The sequence below is a fragment of the Dermochelys coriacea genome, chromosome 6, assembly GCF_009764565.3.
Source record: "Dermochelys coriacea isolate rDerCor1 chromosome 6, rDerCor1.pri.v4, whole genome shotgun sequence".
Classification (NCBI taxonomy): domain Eukaryota; kingdom Metazoa; phylum Chordata; order Testudines; family Dermochelyidae; genus Dermochelys; species Dermochelys coriacea.
This window is the reverse complement of record NC_050073.1, coordinates 111,141,211-111,166,373: the sequence shown is the minus strand read 5'-3', so window position 1 is coordinate 111,166,373 and position 25,163 is coordinate 111,141,211. Positions and strand designations below refer to the sequence as shown.

At 41.9% G+C, this 25,163-nt stretch overlaps 2 protein-coding genes across 10 annotated transcripts in view; one reads left to right on the top strand and one right to left on the bottom strand.

The window, feature by feature from the left end:
- The window catches only part of TMEM179 (transmembrane protein 179), a 36,442-nt gene extending 25,622 nt beyond the window's left edge, over positions 1-10,820 (top strand). For 2 of the 8 annotated variants that reach the window (XM_038406826.2, XM_043517754.1), the window contains one exon: positions 428-10,820. In XM_038406826.2, coding sequence (XP_038262754.1) covers positions 428-607 — 180 coding nt within the window. In that variant the 3' untranslated portion in view covers positions 608-10,820. The remainder of the gene's footprint in view (positions 1-427) is intronic. The other 6 variants (XR_006282405.1, XR_006282403.1, XR_006282402.1 and 3 more) reach the window with 6 other exon arrangements.
- Positions 10,821-13,121: 2,301 nt separating this feature from the next.
- The window catches only part of C6H14orf180 (chromosome 6 C14orf180 homolog), a 29,697-nt gene continuing 17,655 nt past the window's right edge, over positions 13,122-25,163 (bottom strand). For both annotated transcript variants that reach the window (XM_043517755.1, XM_043517756.1), the window contains 2 exons: positions 21,522-21,548; positions 13,122-14,620 (listed from right to left, as the gene is read on the bottom strand). In XM_043517755.1, coding sequence (XP_043373690.1) covers positions 14,418-14,620; positions 21,522-21,548 — 230 coding nt within the window. In that variant the 3' untranslated portion in view covers positions 13,122-14,417. The remainder of the gene's footprint in view (positions 14,621-21,521; positions 21,549-25,163) is intronic.

The following is a 25,163-nucleotide window of genomic DNA, read 5'->3' as shown; positions in this document are numbered from 1 at the left end:
ATGCAATTCATACACAAACATATGTGATATATATAGTAATATTGTATTTGATATTGGCTAACACTGTAGACCTTATAGACTTTCGCTTATCTGGCTCCATACATACTTTACTAGACATAGAGGGTTGATAGCAGCCAAATACAGCACAAATGCCAAAAGGTTTAGTGTATTTCACAAGATATAGTAGTAATAATATTATATAGGCTTATCATTGTTATCGTTATCTTTTTACTCTTACTTTTATAGTAAATGTAAAGGGGGTTACCAACCTGAAAAGACTGAGAAACAATGGGCTAGATTATCTGTTGGTGTAAACTGGCACAATTCCGTTGAAGTCCATCCAGATGAGGATCTGTCTTTAAAATGAGGCTTGGCTGTATCTTGACAACAGAACATTAATCTCTCTGCCATCTCTTTTCCTGCCTAGTTTGGTCTCTGGGCTGCCTGGCTGACTTGGCTGGGAATTACCATTTTGGCCTTCCTGAAGGTTTATCACAACTACAGGCAGGAAGACCTGCTAGACAGCCTGATCCATGAGAAAGAGCTGCTGCTAGGACGATCCTCTTCACGAACCTTTTTGCAGGATGAGAAAAGTGGCATGATCTAATATGTAAGCCACTCGATGGTGCAGGTTGTAAATTTTATAATTCATTAGCACAAGCTGAAATGAAGAGAATTGGTGAGTGTGTGAAATCACTGCTTTCCTGAACTGAAATTTAATTTAGAATTATACAGTCCTTTAATGAGAAATTGTTAGAAGCCATATTTCTGTTAGGATATAGACAATGAACTGTATGGTACAATAGGCTTCCTTTCCTGTACATACTGGAAGCAGAACTAACTATGTCTGTGTATGAAGATGGCAGTGCCTATCAGGGTTCTAGCATGCTTTTCCTGATTATTGAGGGAAGGATGTTTTCTGAGAACTGTGCTAGCAAAACCTCGCTAAAGACCACCCCTTTAATGTAGTTTGCTGCATGGTTTTAACGTTGTTCTAGCTAGCTCTGCTCTGACTTACTTATGGAAAGGGCCTTTGATACCCCCAAATTTGCTGTATACATATGAAATATTGACAACAATTTTATAACCCCTGCTCCCATTTCATTTGATCACTTTAGAACATATGGAGCTGTGTACCTGACTATATACTTAATGTTAGATAGAGTAAAATTCATACAATGACATAAGATATTACAGCATCTTAAACATACTGTATATTTTTGGAGGGATAGTAGAGCCTATTTATGTTTATGTTTCATCTTAGACTTTGGCATGGCCAGCATTTATTACTGCTTTGTAAAATGTAGTCTAACGGGCAGTAACTGCAGCTTGCATAGCAAGAGATTAATCTTAATATATTATATTAATGCTTGCTCATTCATATATGTAATTTGATCCCTAGTACTATATACTATTCAGCTTCAAGTATTAGAGTTTACTTGTGCTATTTATCTCAAACAGGATATGTGAAATTATTATAAATAGCTGCATAGTAGATCTATGAATGTCTCTATCAGTATAGTAAACTGTAAAAACTGCTCAGTAATCATATAGCTGGTTCTTTTATGAACTGGGCTATTTTCCCCCGCATTGGCCAGGGGCTGCTCCAGGATTCAGTATTGCCACCCTGAAAAGGGAGAAGAGCCATTTACTTTATGTAGTCCACTAGGGACTTTGCTATTGCTCTTGATTTTACACAGAAAGTGCTCAGATGCTAGGATAATGGGTGAGATTATAAAACACTAAATATATCTAACGATTAGGAACACAGATAAGTTAGAGGGCAGTGGAATTATTACGCTCAAGAATGAATGCCTTATTAGTATATAGAGAGACAAGATGGACGAGGTAATATCTTTTATTGGACCAACTTCTCTGGGTGAAGAGATAAGCTTTTGAGCTTACACAGAGCTCTTCTTCAGGTCTGAAAAAGCCTGAAGAAGAGCTCTGTGTAAGCTTGAAAGCTTGTCTCTCTCACCAACAGAAGTTGGTCCAATAAAAGTTATTACCTTACTCACCTTGTCTCTCTATTATCCTGAGACCAACATGGCTACAATAACACTATAAACAATAATTGCTAGTATATAGGCTATAGTCATCAGGTACAAAAGGAATCTGAGGCCCTAGTTTAGCTTAAGCAAGTGCTTAATTTTAAGCATGTGACTAATACCACTGACTTCTGTAAACTGCTGAATCACAATCTGAAGACACAAAAATTACTCAGACTTACAATATTTCTGTTGCACAGACTCTGCTGTGTTTTTGAGAATCTAAGATTTTGTGTATGGACTAACGGCCAAACTGTTCCCATATGTAGGAAAAACCTATGTAGGGGATGTGAAACTCTGTGAATTGTTCAATCGGGAGAGCTGGCTCTTGAAATCTGCACATCATAGAGTTCCAGACGATTTCCAGAGACTAGGTCTGTCTGAACAGCGTTTCTAGAAACAAGGTCCATCTACACAGAGGCCCTGTTTCCATGTACTGGTTCCTACCCACAAAGGAACAAAATTCCTGCAGGAGCCATACTGCCACAGCATTCTCCAGCTGTGAATTCACATCAGGGGAGGATTTTACGAAGATGGAGATGGAGACCAAGTAAGTTAATACCAGTTTAAGGTTCAGCGTTAAGGCCCCCATCCAGCAAGTTACTTAAGCATCTGCCTAATTTTGAGCATGTGATAATATCACTGACTTCCATGGTGCTATTCACATGCTCAAAATTAACTTAAGTAATTTTCTGGGTGGGACATAAGTTACTTGTTGTTGATGTAGAAATTGGATGTCTCCCCATCACTTCCTATCCTAGACAACAGAGGCTGTCCTCTTGGGAATGCTTCCACTGGTTCTGGAGAAGAGTATGGTGCTGTGAAGATGAGGCTGTCCTTCCTTCCACTTTCACACTGCCTGCCTCCCCGCAGGTGCCTGGTTGTCTTTCTCCAATCCACTGTCCCCCCAAAAAAGAAGGGAATATTTGGCTCAAAGTTTCTAGTCTGTTTGGTTTTGCAGATAACTTTTATTCTAGGAATTAAAGCCCTTTCATTATCCTGGTTGTTCTTCAGCTCAATAGACTAAATCTGGGATTTTCAAAAGAGGCTAAGGGAGTCAGGAACCCAATAGGAGTTGGGCACCTAACTCCCTTAAATTCCTTTAAAAACCCCAGCCCAAATTAATATAATACAGACAGGTGAGAATGTCTCTATTCATCTGAATCAGGTGGAATGAGTTGAAGTAGCTAGTTAGGATGGTTCATTAGGGGCTTAAAAGCAAGAAGCTTTTCAAAGAAAGTTTCCTAGTAGCTCAAAGGAAGCGGATAGAGATTAGCAGCTATGAAGCTAGTTTAGAAGAAGGCGAACTTCTGAGCTAGGTTGTCAGAAGTAGTTTAGTTTTAACCTAACTGGGCCTTTTTGTTTGAGAACAGTTTTTCTCTAGTTTTCAGTCTGTGAGAAAGTACTCTGCCAGCTCATATTCTAAAGCTGAAACACCCAGGCCAAACTTGTGCCAAACTGAGGGCTAGGGCAGAAAATACAGCCAGGGATGAGAATGTGAACTTTTTCTTTTATATTTTGCAGCATCCAAGTTACTCTTTCTAGCTGAAAATTACCAAGGTATTGTTGAGTTAAGCACCATTATTAATGCATCACCATTCTTTGACCTTTCAGATTCTTCTTTAATTTGCATCGTCCAAAACCATGCCTGAGACCTTAGTAGTTTAACAAGGTTGTGCATTTAATGCAACAAAACTCAGCATTTTTTTTTTTGGGAAGGATTGTAAGGGGGAAGTGTTTCAGTGGTTTTTGCCATTTCTTCCCCCTATATTTCTATTGCTGCTGCCCATAGCAAATACCCCGATACCCTAGTTAAGAATGTGGCCTGCATTTATTTTGCTAATGGACATACTGATGTTTAAATCAGACTCAAAAGACTACCTTTTTGGCCTACATAAAATAGTAGTATGTAGTAGTAAAATAGTAACGAAGATAGAGTTTACATAGAGCCTTATTTATTAAAATGCAAATAGACACTGTTCTGTTGAATTGCTACACACTAACAAGATATTGACACAATAGTAACCTGCTATGTTAGATACATTCCAGATGCCCTGGCTTCCACCAGAGCCCTTTTCCTGTTAGCAAAACCACTTGGGTTAAGGAGTTATGTTCATTGCTGACAGAGGACATAGTGCTAGAAAAACCTGATCTAGCTGAGAAACTGTAAAATGTGGTTTTGTTTTTTAAAACCAAAACTTCTTTTAAGAGAACTCAAGTAAAACAATAGTTTGGAGCAAAGTGTTTTTAAAAGGGCAGAAATCTTGTAAAGTCCTGTCCCTTAAATATTCAAAGCATCATGCAGTGTTTCATCCCTGAATCTCTCACGGGCGTCACATAGATATAACTCTGCAGCTTTGCTTTGGGAATTTAGGGGATTGTGCTTGTTTATGATGCTGCTGAGAGAAATATGCACTATAACAAATGAAAACTCAGATAAGCATGATTTGTAGATGAAGGTGTTCAGTATTGGAGAGGGGTGTGTGTGTGGGTACATGCACACATATGCCATGTTAAAGGGGTTGTTAGGATAATCCCCATTATATTGATGTAAAATCCCCTGTAGACAGAGAATGTGTCAGAATAGCTTAAATTTCTACACTACCTTTTTTTCTTTCTTTCTTTCTTATCTGCATGATGCCACTTAGGATATGGATACCTCTATGTGTTATCAAACAATTTCACTGTTAGTGTGACTGATTACTAGTTCCTATCCCTCAAGGTTTATCCTCACTTACGCAGAGTAATAGGGATTACTGTTTGTACTTTTGTATAATCTTGAACAAGACAGCATAGTTATAGATGAGGGTAGGAGAAGTGTAACATTTTGTAGATTTGAAATACATTGGAATCCTACATGACTTGAGGATGACATTCCCTTTGAACAAAGTTCCTAATGTAACATGAATGTGCATTGACTCCTTGATGCACATTAACCCTTTGATGGAAGTATTACTGTTAATTAGGTCATAGTAATTAATGCTTATTCAAAATAGGTGACAAATACCTTAAAGTATATTTTCTTAAAAAGCCTTAATCCTTCAATTGTCAAAACTAATTCTTCTTCTGCAACAGCCTAGCAAATGATGTAGGACCCAAAACAATTAGCATGTTTTTTTTTAAACAATGATCGATCAATTGGAGAAGAAAAGTAAATGCAAGGAAGGGAAGAAAGATGAATATGAATTGTGATTATACACTGGTAGGACTGTAGAGAGGGAAATTCATTTTAAACCCCATTGGTTTTATTCAATTAGATGAGATAAGCAGAAGTCAGATCCCCAGCTGGTGTAAATTAGTGTTGCTCCATTGAAGTCAATAGAGCTATGTTGATTTACACCAGCTGAAAATCAGGCAATTTATATTTAAAAGCATTTGAACACTTGTTTCCCCCTTCAGAGCCATATATGCAAATATCTGGTTAAATTGATAAGGGCTTTGATACTAAGTCATTGAAATGGATGACAAAGCTGGTCAGTCTCTGGTGGCCAATTATATGGTATCTGGTATATCAAGACCTTTCTGAATGTATTTGTTTTTCTTATAGAGATTACTCATTTAGGGCCTGATCCAAAACTCACAGAAGTCCACTGGAGTGTTTCTACTGACTTCTTTGGGCTTTGGATCAGGGCCTGATCCTACAATCTCTGTGCGCTCAAAACTCTCATTGATAGGAGAAAGATAATTGAGTGCACAAGGAGGGCAGGATTGGACTCTCAGTTACACTGAGCCTCTATTGAAATTCTAGTCACAGAAGTTCTTGCTTCTTTATACAGATTTAGTATATTCATTTCCCAGTGCTGCTGCTAGCAGTTAGCCTCTACTGATTTTTGAGATGCAAAAAATCAATGACAGACTGACATTGTGCGAAAAATTGATTCTCTGCATTGTCTTTAAACACATCAATCTACATAACAGTTTTGTAAAGTACAGTTTAAAATGAGAAACTTCCAAACCAGAATGATCTGCAGACTATTTAATACAAATCACGTGCATTTTGGTGTATGTGGTGTTACTCTGTATACAAACACCTTGTTTATAATTCCTGTCCTCCAGTGTTTCCATCCCAAACATTCTATGTAAATCACTCACAGCTGCTTAAATTGGTTCTCCTTTATGTATAACAAGAGACAATTTGGTTGATCATACAAATGGGTCAGAATTACATTCTCTTATGAAGATTTAGTTTGGGGTTTGATTAAACTTTTGTCTCTACTTCAAAATCAGAGTCCTGGGAGTGAACACCTGTGAACTCTGAGGAAAGTTTGTATTTGAATACAGATCTGAAATCTGTAGCTAGGGCTGCCCAATCACTAATCTTTGCTGATGGAAATGTTCTATTTTGTCTAATTAGGATGTTTGTTCTGTAGGCAAAAACCCTGGAGACTGCAGTGCCCTTTTCAAAGTTTGTCCTAAGAGGAATACCAGTCCATGCACATTCAGTTTCTACTTTGCACACAATGAGAAAAGGCACATGTACTTAACAGTGTTGGAAATCTACTTTTAAAATGATTTTATTCCCGATTTCCTTAAGGCCAAAATGCACTGCATTCCCATTCTTTTCCTCCTTTAGAAAGAGTAAACTTTTTCTGCATTATATTTCAGCCTTCACAGACAGACACACAGCTCATAAACATTTGTATTTTTTTTAAAGCGATCAAATCCTGATAAATTATTTTGATCCTAATGCTTTATGGAGAAGGACAACCCTCTGATTTATTCCAGGCACAAAAGGATCAGGCAGTCATTTCAGTCTCTCAGATGGTGTCTGAGATGCATAACTGAAATGTACATTCACCTAATTTACTGCACAATGTATGTATTGCAATGTAGCCATAAAGCTGGCTGATTGATAATGCCTCTTTATTAGTGGTGCAAGTGGAATCCATTTCTTACTGGTACAGGGGGGAGGCGCCACGGGGGGCACATGACCTCCTCATGTGACTCCTCCCCAACCTGCCCCCATCCCGGGGTCCCCACGCTCTCCCCATCCCCTCCCCATGATCCACCCCCATTACCTGGGGAGGGTGTTGTCCTCCTCCCGCTGTGCAGGAGAAGCAGAATGTGGGACCGCCCAGCAGCCCCACGCCCACAGCTCCTCCGGTGTGGCTGTATTGCCCCAGCCCTTCCATGCAGGGTGTCCTCCGTCTGTACAGCAGCCAGGCCCGCTGGAGGACAGTACGGGGTGGGGTTGGGGGCAGTACAGCAGCCGCTCCGGAGGAGATGCTGGTGTGGGGCTGCCTGGTGGCCCCTCATTCTGCTCCTTTCCCCACTGTGGTTCCCAGGAGAGTCAGGTGATTCAGGGCTCTCCCAGGAACCACAGCAGGGAAAGTAGGAGAATGCTGGCAGCTCCTTCTGTGGCTGTACCGCCCCCAGCCTCGCCCCCCAAGCCCTGTCCTCCTGCATGGCTGCTGCTGGGAGCCGGAGGACGCGAAGTTCCATGGAAGGATGGGGGTGGGGGTTCTGCTCCTTTCCCTGCTGCAGTTCCCAGGAGAGCCCTGAACTGCAGGGCTCTCCTGGGAACCGCAGCAGGGAAAGGAGCAGAACGTGAGGCCACTGGGCGGCCCCATGCCAGCAGCTCCTCTGGTGCAGCTGTGCAACCCCCAGGTCCACCTCCTGCCCCGTCCTCTGTCGGGGCTGCTCTACAGACAGGAGACCCTGTGTGGAAGGTCAGGGGGCAGTACAGCTGCACTGGAGGTGCTGCGGGCGTGGGGCTGCTGCACATTCTGCTCCTCTTTCCAGTACGCTGGCCAGCTATAAATATCTTGCTAGTACAGCGTAGCGGACCGGGCCAGACAGCCCTACTTGCACTGCAGCTCTTTATTCTAATATTGGGAGAAGTATTTGTACAATAGTGTTTTCTCATGGAATTCTTGAGTATCTTATGTCTGGACAAAAGATTGTGTTTAAAGTGATATTGCGTTAATGTGAATACCCCAACTCAAATATTTCTACCTCTAATAGCTACTGTAGCTGTTTAAAGCATCATGATTCCAATTTTCAAAAACATCTGACTAAGTTTATTTTCAAAGATGATTTAAGTACTTAGAAGTAAAATCTCATTGACTTCCAGAGAAACCTTGGCTCCTAAGCCACAGTCACTTTTGAAAATGAGGCATAGGCTCCTAATTTACTTGGGCTCTTTTGAAAATTTCCCCAGTTCTTTCATACAAGCCCCAAACCTGTTCCTGTTGAAGGTAATTGTAAAAAGCACATTCATAGGTTCATGGGGCCAAATTCTCTGCTGGTATACCGCCAATGAAGTCAAGGAGTTAGGCTACTGAAATATTTGACCCATCTATTTTGCCTGTGTCTATACTATGAGCTAGGGGTCTGATTCCCCTGCCTGTGTACACATACTCGCACTAGCCCTCATTGAGCTAGCATGAGTGTTTAGTGTTGCTGCAGTACCATGGGGTAACAACAGCGGAAGCTGGGTATGTACTCGGCATAGCTAAGCCATGCCTACGCTGCCATTACTGCTACCTGTACTACCACGGCTACACTGCTATTAATATGCTCACTAGCTCAATGAGCAGGGGAGCCACGCCCCTAGCTTGTAGTGTAAACCTAGCCTTAAAGGTTCCTTTAGCATGACCTCCTTCATCACAAAGTCCATAGAATTTCACCCTGTAATTCCTGCAGGAGAATCATCATTCTTCCCTGCTGTACATGAACCCTATCAAGTCCAATAACTTGTGCATGAACTAGAGCATATTTTTTAGGAAGATATCTGGACTTGATTTAAAGACTCCAAGTGATGATGAATTAGCCACTTCCCTTGGTAAAATGTTCCAAGTGGTTTTAACTCTCACTGTTAAACATTGACTTCCCTGGTGCATGATCAAGCCCTCCAGAGCTGAGTATACTCTTCTTGTTATGGTCATCAAAATCCTTTTGTAAATGACTTTGAACAGCTTCTGCTGAATAGTATCCCTAGGGGAGAAAAGACTGAATTGGCGCTCATAACCACTGCAGAATGATGGTATTGCAAAGAAAATCCATTTAAATAGGGCAGGAAAACAAAAAGGGTTTTGCTGTTGATCCTGAGGATACCTCGTGGGTGTTAGTTTGCAAAGAAGGTTTGGCTCTACTGCCATCTAATTGATGTTACTCTAATCAGTGAACCAAACTTGCACTCTATTTACCAACTCAAACTGTGCAATTTAGAAATCAATAGTGTGATCTACAGCACAGGGCTAAAAGGTTTCTGCTGGTTTATAAAACAAAACAAAACAAAAACCACAATACCACTGACATCTCTTCTCCCTGGCTCATTTCATCCTCAAATCATCCCTGCAAACTTTAGAGTACACAACAGATTATAAAAAGTTTTACTAACATTGTAGAACCACTAGATCCTTATTCCTTGTGTCTCTATTTGAGACAGGAACCGCTCATGGGAACTGGAGAATGCAGAATCCACATAAATCAGAATGCAAATGGATAGCAAAGAACTTTGTTAATGTATTTCACATGAGGAATTTAAACATTCATGTTCAAAGCATGAAGGTCCCAGTTCTTCAGTCCCTAAGTAGGCAAAACTGCCAGTCACTTTAGTCTTAGCATTGCCCATGTGGTCAGTGTTGATTCAAGTGTTATAGCTTTACATACTGCATGTGGAACAAGTCTTTTTGAGAAATGTGCTGGTCTATTCTCAGCTTTTGTAGGGCTTTAACTATATCAGTATGACGCCCTAGTATAGACACAGTTATACTGGTGTAAAAGTGCTTAGATCGGTATAACATCCAATTTTTTTCTGAGTGAGCAAACTGAAATATCTCTCTGATTGACTCTGAAAGCTGTGCCTTTAACTTTGGCATTTCAAAGTATAAGAAATAATATACAACTGGGCCTTTCCCCTGTGTAGCTGGTGATTTGTGAGGTAAAACAGAGTGAGTGTTCCAAAATCACTGTAAATTTCCATTATTAAAAGGAGAACATTAACAAGGTCATTGTAGATTTAAAGGGTGTGTCTTTAGTATGTTACTGCCTGCAGAGATTTAAAGTGTACCTTTACTACTTGTTTAATGCAGAGCCTGAATGCATCTGAACCTCTTCAAGATAGATGTCCTGTGATTTACATATTTGTGAACTGCTGTCTCTTCTTTTCTTGTATCCACTTGGAAAAAGCTTTATGAGAGCCTAGATGAACATTATTTTTTCCTGCTAAAGAGGTCTGTGCAATAGATTATTTAGGACAAAATTTTAACAGTTTTCATAATTCTTTTAATCTCTAAAACCAAGAGTGGGCCAGATCCTTAACTGGGGTATGTGGCGTAGATCCATTGACATCATTGGAGCCATGCCTGTTTACACCTACTGAGGATATGGCTCAGTATATTTTAAATATTAGCACTCATGTGTTGTGCTGTCTATTGCTGTGATTATTAACTGCTGATTTGGGGGATAAACTGCATGCAATTTCATAGAACCACAGAGTCTGAATAAAGTTTACTCTTGTTGTTTTTATATAATAGTGAAAGGAATGCAGTTTATTTCCATGTGGAAAATCAGTTACTAGCATTTTAATATAATACTTTGTAAACATTTGGCAAAATGGAAATAATGAGCCTGATCCTTCTGCCAGCGAAACCACTGGCCAAATTTGCACTGGCTTTGAGGGGAGCAGGATTGGGGTCAGTGTAACTAATGTACCCTAGTGTTATTGATATTGAATAAATGTGTTTTTATATTGAATGCTTTTTGCTGGACAGTGCATTGCACTTTTATGATTTAGAGCTATACACAAATAAATTATTTGAAAATTCAGTGTTTTCATGCCTATCATTTGAACTTCTACTGGAATAATTTTAGTGTAGGGCCTTATTCTCAGCTAGTGAGCTCCAAGAGTCAAAAGAGAGATCCTAGTTTACAGTAGCTGAGATTCTGGCCTGCAGTGTTTGCAGCCTGTCTGTGTAATCTGTCTGTCTCATAAGGACAAAATGATCCTCGCTAGCAGTACATGTTTTAGATCCCTATTGCTAATAATGTACTCATTCTGTATATGACATTTCCACTGTCTGTCTCCCTGTCCTCCTCATTGGGAAGCTTCAATATTATGAACAGGCTGGTGACTCCTGTTAGCCTTCCTGACCTATGAGGGTATTTTCATTCCCCCTGCAAACTGTTGGAAGCCTTTGCAAACTGCATTACCTGATCTTCCACCGGGACTTATTTCAGCTGAGAAAAAACTTGCATCTCAGTCATATAGCTGAGGTAGAAATGCAATGTCCAATGGGGGGGAGGCTATAATTTAAAAAAAACAGTAGCATCCAGGATTCAGTCCATGAACCGTGGGTCCTTTTAGTTCCAACTCCAGTCATGGCTGTCCTGTGACTGCCTGGCACCATTTTAGCTTTTCTGATTTTATGTCCTATCAAGGCATTACTCTTCACCTTTTGACACCAATCCATACAACATCAGTAATGAAGATTCCAGTCCAGTTAACAATGGTGCAAGTACATCTGGTGATGAATAAAGAATAGTAAGAGAATAAACAAGTGAGTCAGACTGTGTGTGTGAGAGAACATCTGAATGGATGGATTGGGCATCTGCTTATGTGTGAGGAGAAAATAGAATGGATAACAGCAGAGGGGAAGTATGATCTAGTGGTTAACCAAGAGATTTGGGTGCCCAGGTTAATGACCTGTCCAACTTTCAGAGGTTCAGAGATTCCAGGAGATTTGGGAGCCAGGAGTTGTGGGATCAGAGATTCCTGGCTCTGTTATTGACTTGCTGTTTTAACTTGGGCAGGTCATTAGATTTATCTGAGACTTCTGCTGTAAAATGAGGATAATCCCACTTCCCTCACAGAAAGGGGGTTAGTCTTAAATAATTTCAAAGGCCTAAAATGCATGCTGAATACAATTTGTTTTGAGACTGATATAATCTATTGTGTATAACTGACCTCAAAAATTTTTTAGACCTGTTTTAAAGGTGGTTACTGTCTTGTGAATAAATAGCATGCTATTAAATGTGGATTTCATCCCTGTTTCTTGTCCTTTCCAATCCTTATTCTGGAGTTGTCATTTTATCTTCTTAACTCTGATTTGTTTTCTGAGAAGTGTAAAGCATTCCATTAGCATATCAGGGTGGTACAAACTAGCACATCCTCTCCCAGGAAGTTGCTGTATATATTACCTGCAGTACCACACCATGGCTCTTGCTGAACAAACTGCTCTTTCAAAACGAGCTCCCTGTTTTCAATGTGCCTCTTCCAGAAATTACAGTTCAGAAAAGGTGAGCTAAACAGGGGTCGGGCACTTCTATGTAGACAGAGGGAGGGATTGAAGCTTATTTAATTACCTGCTCATCTCACTAATATACCATTTCCTAACCTTTCTCAAGAAATGTTTTAATGAGTTACTCACATAAAAGCCCACTGTATTTTCCACTGAATGCATCCAATGAAGTGAGCTGTAGCTCACGAAAGCTTATGCTCAAATAAGTTAGTCTCTAAGGTGCCACAAGTACTCCTTTTCTTTTTGCGAATACAGACTAACACGGCTGCTACTCACATAAAAGTTATAAATCTCTCACCTTATTACTTAAAAAAAGGAAATGGGCGAGCAAGGCGATGGTACAGCTTGCCTTCATTGGACTGAACCACACAATCGGTTTGTGTAAAAAGTCACAGGGATGAATACACCTATGTGAGCATCCTTTGACTCCCAAACTGGCAGCTTGTCTGATGCAATTGCCTGTGGGCTTGTGACAGCCTCTGGTGAGCATCAGCTTAGCCTCTGAAGTCACCTCTTTCTGCTTTTGAGGCTCAATACTGTAGTTTGTTTCATCCATTTTCAATTGAGAAGAGGCATACATTCTTTATGAGAAAAGGTTACTTCTCCCTGTTCCGATTTAATTGTTTGCCTACTTTAAGATGCCTGGAAAATGTTGTGCTGCTGCCCCTCAATGCCATATGGAATATTCTTTATCAATTAACAATAATATGCATAGTGTTTTGTTAAAAGGAGTACTTGTGGCACCTTAGAGACTAACAATTTGTTGGTTGTCACGACAGGGGACTTTGGGCTGTCATCTTGCAAGCATTGTCTTCTATCTTCTTCGCAGGGTTTTTTCTGCTGTTGCAGACTCTCAGGTGGTCTTTATCTTTCTGAATACAGTAGGGCACTTGTCCAAATATTTTTTTTAATTTTACTTGAAAAGAAGACCAGGAAAAAAAAGGATGTTGCTATTTATTCCTATGGAGAAAATAAAGTCCAGAAAGCTATTGCTCACAGGCCAGATGAATTTGTTGGCCCTCTCTGAGACACACTTGGATAGACAAATTGGGATCCACTTTGACACACACAAGAGGCATTCAGCATTTATTGCACTATCATTACTAAAATGATCCCCTTCATAAATATCTTTACTGTAAGATATTAATGGGGGGCCTCCCAAGACAATGGAGCTTTGTCCTTGCCACCTTCATAAGCAGTCAGTTGTAGCATTATGCAAAGCCTTAAACTATAGTTGAGCATGCATGGGATGAATACATGGTCCCCTGACTGAATGTGAGCTATAAGTAAATTGAAGAAGTTTGTTGATGTCACAAACCATGTAAACTTGGCTCATGAGGTTTACGGACTGAATTGAACTCAGAGGATTAAACTACTGACTTGATAATTAACCTGGGATTCAATTCTGTTATGTGTGATATTAGTCAAATACCCGTAGCCTGTTTAAACGAGTTTCCATGCTCTCTTCCATGCCTGGGAACCCGGTGAAACATTTCCAAGAGCTATCTTTTGCCCACATAGGAGAAAGCTTGAGGGGACATGAGAACACCATCTGCCAAGGTTTTACTCACAACCATTTCACATATGTGTAAAATACAGCATTGCAGAGCCTTTGAACACAAGCAGTAAGGCTTGCACATATTGCAGTAGCAAAACCAGAGCGGAATGATGGTCTCGTGGTTAAGCTACTGACCTGAGACTTGATTGACCTGAGTTTAGTTCCTGATATTTTCTACCTATATGACCTTGATTGAATCAATTAATCTCTGTTTCTGTTTCTTTGCTTTTTCTTGTTTCTTCAGTTTATAAGCTCTCTGAGGCATGGACTATCTCTTACCAGGTATTTATGTATTGCCTAGGACAATGGAGCTCTGATTTTGGTTGCAACTTCTAGGTGTTAGTGTAATATATACAATAATAATAAAAGAAATGGAAAACAAGTGGCTACAGGAAAAGGTAAGTGTACAATAGGGTCAGCTCTATATTAGTCTTCAAAGGGAAGGCTGGCGCATTCTCTGGTGCTTGGTTTGAGTGGGCTTTGAGCCTTGTGCTGCAATATGCATTTAGATGTTATCTGCTAAGATCTTTGTCTTAGGCCATGCATGGTTCCACACCTGTGACACTGTTATTGCCTCATAAACCAAGTCCAGCATTTCAAAGCAACGTGTCTTATCTGAAGAAAGAAGATAACGAGCTGGGATTGAAATTCTTCCAAGACTTTGAAATTCTGCTTCACACTGCTGTAGTACAGACTCACAGCCAGGATCAGCACTAAACAAAGCGAAAACCACAGGAGCAAAGGCAATCCAGCTGATGGCCTGTCATGTGCTGGGAGAGGTTGGGGAGAGAAAAGAACAGGCATTATTTTAGTGTTGTGTGAAACAGCTCCCAAATTTGACCCCCACTGCTGCCTTTGTCCTGGTTTTCTGGAAACAGCAGGTTAAGCAGTGCTCTGGTTATGAGTGCTTCTCTATGCATCAGTTAAATGGCAGCGAGTCATGCCTCCCTACAGAGGCTACTGAATATAAAAGATGTAATCTAATGGAGCATTAGAAGGGTTTAATTATATACAATAAGAACAGGATTACCATCGTTAATGCATGTTCTCAAATTTCTTCACAGCAATTATTTTTTATACATTTAAGTAAAACACCAGGTTAAATACTAGAGAATATTAAGTAACCATGACTAATTATTTAATGCTCACAAATGTTCCATAAAGAGAGAAGAAGTAGATTACTTGCCTTTCCCCTGTAACATTAACTTGTTACAGGGCCTGCTAATTAAAATAAGAAGGAGATGAGGATCTATCGACTGAGCGGCACGTTTACAATGCTTTTGCAGGGCCAGTCTGCTCTCAATGTCAAACTTGCTAATCACAATGGAGTGTCCACTGTGCTTAATCATAAAAAGGAATATATTGTAAACATTTCTTCTTGCTTGTAAAAATAATCTGAGGAATTTCAGATCACTGTGGGTCAGGCGTAGTACCCGTGTGGAAATCATTGGGCTACATTTTACAGCTTGGGTGCCATTCTGCTGTCTATTATAAGTTGGGCTATGCCATTGCAACGTTCTCAAAGGGGCTGGTCAGGAATAACGGGCAAATAGAGATTTAGATAGGAGAATGCATCTTTAGTGAATCTTTCTGTTACCCCTTCGTGATGCGAGAAGTGAGCCAATTTTCAGGGTCCTGCCGCTTATTTCCACTAAGAGGAGAAATTGATGATGGAGCCAGATATTTCTTTGGGGGCAATCCTGTTTATTTAAGAATATACAAAGTCCAGTTTCCCTGAACACAGCAGGAGATAATTTCTTTGCTCATAATTCTAAACCTCTTTTCTACAGCACTCTGCCCAAAAAGCTCTCTCACCCCTTTTTCAGGGCCACATCCCTAGTGCTTGTTCTGCTGTCCCTTGGCTTTCTTCTCCTTCTCTGTGTCTAGTATGTGGTGTTTCTCTCTTACACAGGCACACAATCCACCAATCACTGCCCCAGCACCTGCATTTGCTATATCAGTCCCTAGGCAAATTCCTTGGGTCACATAGTTCAACTTCTGCTCAAGCCTTGCCATGTGCCTGTGTTCTGGGTGGTTCTCCTGTTGTTTCCACTTTCTGGTTCCATAAAGGAGCTCATTTGTTTTGTACATGTATCCTGAGTGACAAGCGCCTGGTACACCCACCAGTTTCAATGAAGTTTAACCCCACCCATAACTTTTCCATGGTGTATCCTATCACTACCACGATGACAGGCCAGGGACTAATGGGGGCATAACCCCCTCTGTCCAACCAGGTGCGGGCCATTGGGCATAATCTCCTTCCAAACAACTGGGGCCTAATAAGGGAGAGGTGGCATTACAACATCCCTATCCACTAGAAGATACACCCAGCTAGGAGGAATTCTCCACTGGCCAGTTAAGCTGGCACTACAGTAACTTTGCGCCTCTAGTCTAAGGGCTAGGATCTGGCATCAAGCATCTAGAGTACCCTGACTTCTCAGGATAGCTGGAGGTGTACAATGCTTCTCATTGCATAAGAGACCTGTGCAATAGGTTTGCACTGTGCTCCTGTGCCTTATCCCAACTGAAGGAATAGGCTGCCGTAAAAAAGATGGAGAAAAGTTGTTCTTGTCACAGAGGGCAGGACAAGAGGCAACGGGTTCAAACTATGGCATAGCAGATTTAGGTTAAAACTCAGGAAAAAACTGCCTAACTGTAGAAAGAATAAGACAATGGAGCAAACTAGCTAGAGGACAAGACGCTCCTTCACTGGAGGCTTTCAAAAAGAGGCTGGATAACCATCTGTCTGGGCTGGTTTAGACACAACGAATCCTGCATTTTGGCATTACGATCCTTGCAGTCCTTTCTAACCATATGGATTCTATGATTCTAGAGAGCAGTCCAACAATGTGGATAGGAATTGTACATTCTCCCTGCTGCAGCCTGGGTCAGTGCAGTGTGTGCAGGTCATGGTGTGTATGGGGGAAGGTTATCAGCAGTAAAAGGAAGCTGGGAACAAAGACACGGGCAGTGATTAAAGTAGATCGAAACAAGGGGGAACTGGGCCAGTTCTGTTGGGTGGTGTCACAGGCGTTGACATTAAGTGCCAGATCCTCAGCTGGCGTAATTTGGTGCAGTTACCTTGAATGCAGGATTGTTACTATTCTACATGTCTGCATTTCTGTGGTGGGCATCTGTGTCAACTCTATCTGCCTGACAAGCTGAGACTTGCAACACCCCAGTGGATCAGAGAAGGGTCAGCCTCATGGTACAGGCAAAGAAACAGGCACACCAGGCTTATAGCTAGACTCTAACCATACAATCTCCTTTGAGTAAGAAGCAGTGCGTAGTGTACTTCCCGGCTCCTCCCCACTGCTCTGGGGTGGGAGTAAGTTACTTTACACCTTCTCCTGGAACAGCTCATTACCCCCTGTGTGCCTGGTCATCTACTATGGATGGCAGGTTGTGGGGCTGTCTTTCCACTTCCCATCCCTTTCCCTGACTCCCCTTATCATTTGCCAACGACAGGGAGTACGGCGCTCTCCTCATCGCAGCTGGAGTTGTAGTCTAAGCAAGGGAGTAAGCCAGAGGGCATGTTAGTCCTGTCTTGTTCTCTGCACTGAAGTAACAAAAACTTATATATAGCAACTAAATTAGGTTTATTTAAAGATTACAGCACTCTAATGACAGAAATCAGGGCCTGGTGTCCACTGCAGCCTGCTCACCTGGTTGTATCCCTGCAGCCCAGAGCCCCATCCTTCACTATCAGTCACTTCACCTCTGCAGCTGCACCCCATATCCTACCACAACAACTGCTGCACCAGACTCCCTCTCCTTTCCTTGCCCAGCTGGGTAAGGGCTGTGCAATCTAGTCACACAGGAAGCCTGGGATAGATCTCCACTCTCTTAATTCCCAAGCTTGTGTTTAGCCACAAACCATCCTTCTTTAACTCTAAACAGCATGTGTGAGCTATTTCTGAGAGAGTAATGGCTGCTCTGTTGGTCTGCATGGTCATTGCACACTCAGTGTTACTTTATAAAGCACTCTGAGTATTAAATGTGCTCTCGAAAACCAAATTCATGCCTGAATAAAAAATGAGAGTGTGCAACTATTTGCCTGGCATATTCACATGATCAATAAGAAGGTAAAAATGTGGTGTGTATTGTTATGGGTAAAGGACCGACATTAGCTGTAGCATATTTAAATTAGCTCTTATTATCAACCCTGGAATACATAGCAGTCAATTAAGCTGTCATACAGATGTACATAAAGGAAGGTAAAAGTCATAAAATCAAGCAACAAGCACATAATAATGTATCAAAAAGTGTGTGGGGAGAAGGTAGAATGTTAATAGCCAATCATTTGAAAGCTCACCAGAAGCCAAATCGATGCTCTATAATAGAGTTGGGTGAATTAGTTGCAGCAAATAATTTCTTCATTTGAACGTAGACCTTCTTTCTGCTTGCAGATTATCTGTGAATAGGCTTCGATTTTTATTAATTTGTCTGTTATTTGGAATTATTCTACAGAAGGTTTATGTGAATGTATTTTAGCCTGCGGATTGCTCACCAGCTCTTTCCAGTGAAACTATGTGCTGTTCACATTTCCAATGTGTGATTTGTCTCTCGAATCACCTGATATAGTTCTTTGTTCTTAACTGGGTGACAGACTTCAATAAAAAGATCTTATAGTTAGTCTCATAGTAGTGAAAATTATTTGGGAACTGATTGTCTGAATTGAGAATCCCATTTTGATTCAGGCCTTTTTATTCCCTCTCCTCTAAAGTTATTGCAGAGGGTTTATAAATCACACAAATATTGTTCTCTGTATGGTTTACAAGGGATTCACACTTCATATAAAAATGTAGGTATTCGTTAGTCCCTATTCATGTTGGAAATGCTCACTTCCTGCTTATAAAGTTTCAGTAAGGGAGCAGAAAAAATTACATGTGAGGATATGTCTGTACTTTGAGCTGGGGGAGTAATTCCCAGCTCAAGGAGGCATACCCATGTGATTGAACTAGTATGCTAAAAATAAAGCATAGCTGCAGGAACATGTGTAGTCTGAAGGGCTACGGCCCCATCCAAGATGCTAGGCATGTACTCAGGTCAGCTAGTTCTTTCTGCTGTTCACTCTGTAGCATGCTAGCTCGATTTCAGCTAGTGCTGGTATGTCTCCTGCAGCTGGGAATAAACACCATCAGCTTGAAGTATAGCCAGACCCTGAGATCAACAATCAGATGCTATGAATAATGAACAGTGCACAGGTATAGTGGAAGTGAATTCTGATCATTGAAAACAATCTTCAGGGTTAATTATGTTTGTTGTACAATTGCAAATAAATTCTTTAAAAATCAGTCTGCTCATGTCTAATTTGGAAACAGAAAAAAGGGCTACATTCTTGAACTGTGTGGTGAAACTTCAAAGGAATTGTTTTCCATCAGAATATGTAGTTCAGTTTAAATCAAAAGGCTTGGTGAAAATGGGTACATTTTTCCAGAATTTTGTTGTTAAAAATGAAAAAAGAAAGTTCTTTTTGGAATGAAATGTTTCAATTTTTTGTTTTGAAATTAATTCTCATTTCAAAACATTTTATTTTGTATCATCATCTAGTGTAATACAACAGAAAAAGAATTTTAAAGTGGAATTTGACAACGAGACATTTGTTAAAACACATTTTGAACAACTCAAAATGAATTTTTTTTCTGGTATTTTCCTTCACAGAGAATTATGTAATTTTCAGTTTTCACTGCAATTTGTAACCAAGCCAGATTGAAAAATCCTTTGTGAAATGGAACTTCCACCCCCCCTCCCCAGGTCCATTAAACACATTAGCTAAACGGTTTGTTACAAATAGCATACTCAGCTCCAACTAAGGGCCTTGAATACTAAAGAGGCAGCTGGTCTGTGATAAAGGTACAAGACTGGCTCTCAAGAGCTCAGGGTTCAATTCCTGGCTTTGACACAGATGTTTTGTTTGACTGGGGACAAATCACTTGTAATCAGCTCAGCTGATTGAGACCAGTTGAGGATCTGATGCAACATGTCTGTGAGTCTCAGGTCCTCATCTGTAAAATGGAGATAATAATACTTTCTTTCTTCTCCCTTTTTTCTAACTGGTCTATTTAGACTGTGGGCTCTTCAGAACCGGAAGATATCTAACTATGTATGTGTACAGCACCTGGCACAATGGATCCCAGTTAGGGTTGCCAACTTTCTAATTGCACAAAACTGAACATTGTTGCCCCGCCCCTGCCCCTGCCCCTGCCCTTCTCCGAGGCCCTGCCCCCACTCACTCCATCTCACCTCCCTCTGTTGCTGGCTCTCCCCCACCTCGATCGCTTATTTTCAGCAGGCTGGGGCAGGGGCTTGGGTGCAGAAGGGAGCGAGGGGGTAAGGGCTCTGGCTGGGGGTGTGGGCTCCAGGGATGGGGCCAGAAATGAGGGGTTCAGAATGTGGGAAGGGGTTTTGGCCTGAGGCAGGGGGTTGAGGGGGGGGGCTCAGGCCTGGAGCAGGGGGGTGGAATGTGCAAGGGGATGAGGGCTTTGGTTGGGGGTGCGGGCTCTGGGGTGGAACCAGGGATGAGAGGATGTGGGTGCGGGCTCTGAAAGGGAGTTTGGGTACGGGAGGGAGCTCAGCACTGGGGCAGGGGTGCAGGAGGGGGCTCAGACTTGGGGCAGGGAGTTGCGGTGTGTGAGGGAGTCTGGGCTCTGGCTGGGGGTGTGAGCTCTGAGGTGGGACCAGAGATGAGGAGTTTGGGGTGTAGGAGGGGGCTCAGGCCTGGACAATGGGGTTGGGGTGCAGGAGGGTGTGTGGAATATAGGCTCCAGGCGGTGCTTACCTCGGGGGGCTCCCAGAAAGCGGCAACATGTCCCTCTGGCTCCAGGCAGCTCTGTGCGGTATGTGCTCACTGCTTCCTCCCACAGGTGCAACTCCCACAGCTCCCATTGGCTGGGGTTCCTGGCTAATGGGGGCTGCGGAGTTGGCACTCAGGGTGGGGGTGGTGCGTGGAGCCCCCCTGGCCATCCCTCTGCCTAGGAGCCGAGGGACATGTTGCTGCTTCCAGGGAGCTACGTGGAGCTGGGTAGGAAGCCTGCCAGCCCCGCCAACAGTCTTTTAACAGCCGGGTCTGTGGTAGTGACCGGAGTCACCAAGGTCCCTTTTCGACCGGGCGTTCTGATTCAAAACCAGACACCTGGCAACCCTAGTACCAGTCTTGGTTGGGGGGGGGGCTCCAGATTTTCCTGAAATATAGTCAATAACACTTGCACACTTTTGTTTGCCTTGAATATTCTTGCACACACAAGAAGAGAAAAGAGATTATTTTAATTATTTCCTCCACATCACTAGTGCGTTAATGAACTGCATATTCACCACGGGTAGAAGTCAGCTGAGAGAACTAAAACTTAGCTTGTGGGTGGGTTTCACTTCCCTATCTCAGTGAAAAACCTGGACCCTTTTTATTGCCATACAATGTATTAATTATGTTTAAATTAAACATTGCTCCAGAGACTGAATTCTTGTTTCCTCTACTTGTCTTACCTTCTGTTGATTTAAAATACTGAAGCAGAACTGATCACATATTGTGCTTCATGCACACACAAACACACTGACAGCATGAACAATTCCTATTCATGAAGTATCGCTGCACAATTAATCGCAGCAGCAGGTAGGCAATCTCAGGTTCATGTCAGGGATGGCCCACAGTTATAACGTAAAACTTCAACTTACCAACTCTGTAGTCCCAGCAGGAAATGTCTAGAAAAGAGAATGAAAATGTTCTTACACGCTAACAAATGTCGCCTCAGGGTAGCAGAGTGAAATAGGAGACAGGAGGCCTGATGAGCATCTGGGCCAATAAGTGAAAGTTGCTACCTAAAAATAGCAAGGGTGAAAAGGTAGAAGCATTTCAGGAAGAAATGGAAAACAGAGAGCAATGGAGCAGGAATGTAAGATCCTGAGACTGCTGCTGTTGTGACTGGGATGAGAGGTTTTGTAGCCGTTGCCAAGAAGGAACGCCTCATCTGAATCATTTCCAGCATGAAAATGAGACAGACCAGCAGGCTGAGGTAGGAAGTTAAGTTTAAAACAAACACTATTGTAACATGGATTCCTCATCTAACAATATCCCAGAACGGTGCCTATTTGGCAAGGGCAGCTCGAGCACAACTCAGCATGAACATACAGAGAATGGAAAAATGTCAGTGGCGCCAACAAGCTTTCTCCTACCAGCCTCTAACTTTATTGTATTAATAGCACTGTGTGGACAAACAGCAAGGGAGGCTTCATCACAGGCTGTTCGCAATAAAGAAAATTCGTTATGGCTCTTGAAGTGAAAGGCTTGAAGTGAATTTTTCAAGTCTTAAAAAAACCTGGGGACAATTCTTCTCTCAATTACACTTCATTATGAATCAGGAGTAATTCGATGGGTTAGTTTGCAGCAAGGGAGATTTAGGTTAGACATCAGGGAAAATTTTCTAACAATAGGGATAGTTAAGCCCTGGACCAGGTTACCTGGGAGGTTGTGGAATCTTTGACATAGGAGGTTTTTAAGAACAGAATAAACAAACACCTATAAGGGATGCGCTAGGTATACTTAAACTTATACTACTATATAATACTAGGTAGACTCCTGCCTCAGAGTAGGGGGGATAGACTAGATAAACTCTGGAGGGTCCTTCTAGTCCTACATTTCTAGGATTCAGTGGAAACCAGTGCAAGTAATAATATTTACAAATTCTTGGATGACAGGAGAGGTCCTGGAAGACTGGAGAAGGGCGAATGTAGTGTCCATCTTTAAAAGGGGGGGAAGGAGGAGGCGGGGAATTATAGACCAGTCAGCCTAATTTTGATACCTGGGAAGCTACTAGAACATGTATAAAATATTCAGTTTGCGAATACCTGGAGGATGAAAGAGTGATCGCTAACAGCTGGCATTGATTTACCAACACAAATCATGCTAAATCGGACAGAAGAAACCCATGCACCACTACAGACTAGGGTCCGAATGGCTCAGCAGCAGTTCTGCAGAAAAGGACCTAGGGGTTACAGTGGACGAGAAGCTGGATGTGAGTCAATAGTGTGCCCTTGTTGCCAAGAAGGCCTATGGCATTTTGGGATGTATAAGTAGGGGCATTGCCAGCAGATCGAGGGATGTGATCATTCCCCTCTATTCAACATTGGTGAGGCCTCATCTGGAGTACTGTGTCCAATTTTGGGCCCCACACTACAAGAAGGATGTGGAAAAATTGGAAAGAGTCCAGCGGAGGGCAACAAAAATGATTAGGGGACTGGAATACATGACTTATGAGGAGAGACTGAGGGAACTGGGATTGTTTAGTCTTTGGAAGAGAAGAATGAGGGGGGATTTGATAGCTGCTTTCAACTACCTGAAAGGGGGTTCCAAAGAGGATGAATCTAGAATGTTCTCAGTGGTAGCATATGACAGAACAAGGAGTAATGGTCTCAAGTTGCAGTGGGGGAGGTTTAGGTTGGATATTAGGAAAAACTTTTTCACTAGGAGGGTGGTAAAATACTGGAATGCATTACGTAGGGAGGTGGTGGAATCTCCTTCCTTAGAAGTTTTTAAGGTCAGGCTTGACAATGCCCTGTGTGAGATGATTTAGTTGGGGATTGGTCCTGCTTTGAGCAGGGGGTTAGACTAGATGACCTCCTGAGATCCCTTCCAACCCTGATATTCTATGATTCTATGATTTCCTTCTTTGATAGGACAACTGGTTTGGTGGACAGGGGGAAGCGGTGGACATAATATACCTGGACTTCAGCAAGGCTTTTGACACAGTTCCACATGTCATGCTGATAAGTAAGCTGGAGAAATGCGGGCTCATCAGAACTTCCATTAAGTGGACACAGAATTGATTAAGCAATTGCAAACAAAGAGTATCTATTAATGGAATGATGTCAGATTGGAGGGAGGTCTCAAGTGGGGCTCCACAGGGATATGTTTTGAGTCTGTTGTTGTTTATTCTTTATTAATCTTTATTAAGGACTTGAATGTAGGTATAGAGAGCAGACTGATCAAATTTGCAGATGACACACAGTTGGGGGAAGGGGGGCTTGCCAACAGTTTGGAGGATAGAGCTAAAATTCAGAGGAATCTTGATAAATTGGAGAACTGGGCTACGGACAACAAAATGAAGTTCAACAAAGTCAAATGTAAGGTGCTACACTTAGGGAAGAAAAAACAAATGCGCAAATACAGAGTGAGGGAAAACTGGATTAGCAGCAGCACATCTGGGAGCTGTAGTGGATCACAACCTCAACATGAGTCTGCAATGAGAGGATGTTGCAAAAAAAAAAAAGAAAAGAAAAGAAAAAAGCAAATGCAATCTCAGGTTGTATTAACAGAGGCATAGGAGGTAGCAATACCATTCTACTTAGAATGGGTTAGGCTTCAGCTGGAGTAATGAGTTCAATTTTGGTCACTAATGTATAGAAAGGATGTAGAGAAACTAGAAACAATCCAGAGGCAAGCGACAAAGATGATCAAAAGGAGGGAATTCAAACCATACAAGCAAAGGCTGAAGGAACTGGATATGTTTACTTTGGAAAAAAGGAGATTAAGGGGGAACATGATAGCGGTCTTCAAATACTTGAAATGCTGCCATAAAAATGGAGAAAAGTTCTCTCTTGCCACAGATGGCAGAACAAGAGGCAATGGATTCAAACTACAGCATATCAGAATTAGATTAAATCTCAGGAAAAACTTCCTAACTGTAAGAATAGCAGGGCAATGGAATAGACTGCCTAGGGAGTTGTGGAAGCTCCTTCACTGGAGGTTTTCAAAAGAAGGCTGGATAGCCATTTGCCTTTAGACACAACAAACCCTGCATTTTGGCAGGGGGTTAGACTGGGTGACCTTTCTGGTCCCTTCTAACCCTGTGGTCCTATGGTTCTAAATGAGAGGAGAATCAGATCCCTTAGAATTCCATTCCACACTGCCCAACTTGCACTAGAGAGAGATTATTGCAATTGTCACTGTGGATATGGACATAAATGCTGGGAGTGAGATGGGGAAGAATAATTTCTTCTCAGACCTGGTGTTAAGCACTTAAGTCGACATCTACAGAATTTAGGGGCAACTTACTGGATCCTTTCATGTTCCAAATTCTGAATGGCTACAAAGCCCCACAGATAACATGAACCTGACCAACGCCCATTGAAGTCCCAGGCTAATCCCTTTTGCTTCAGAGTGACATAAACAGCACATAAATCTGTCCTAAAGGGGCACCACCTCCATCCCTGGGCCACCGAGGAAATGTTCTGGGATGGGATGGGATGAGATGAGATGGGGTAAAAAGGGATGTGACCAGAACCTACTGCTCTGTCAATTGTGAGCTGTTAGAATGCTCC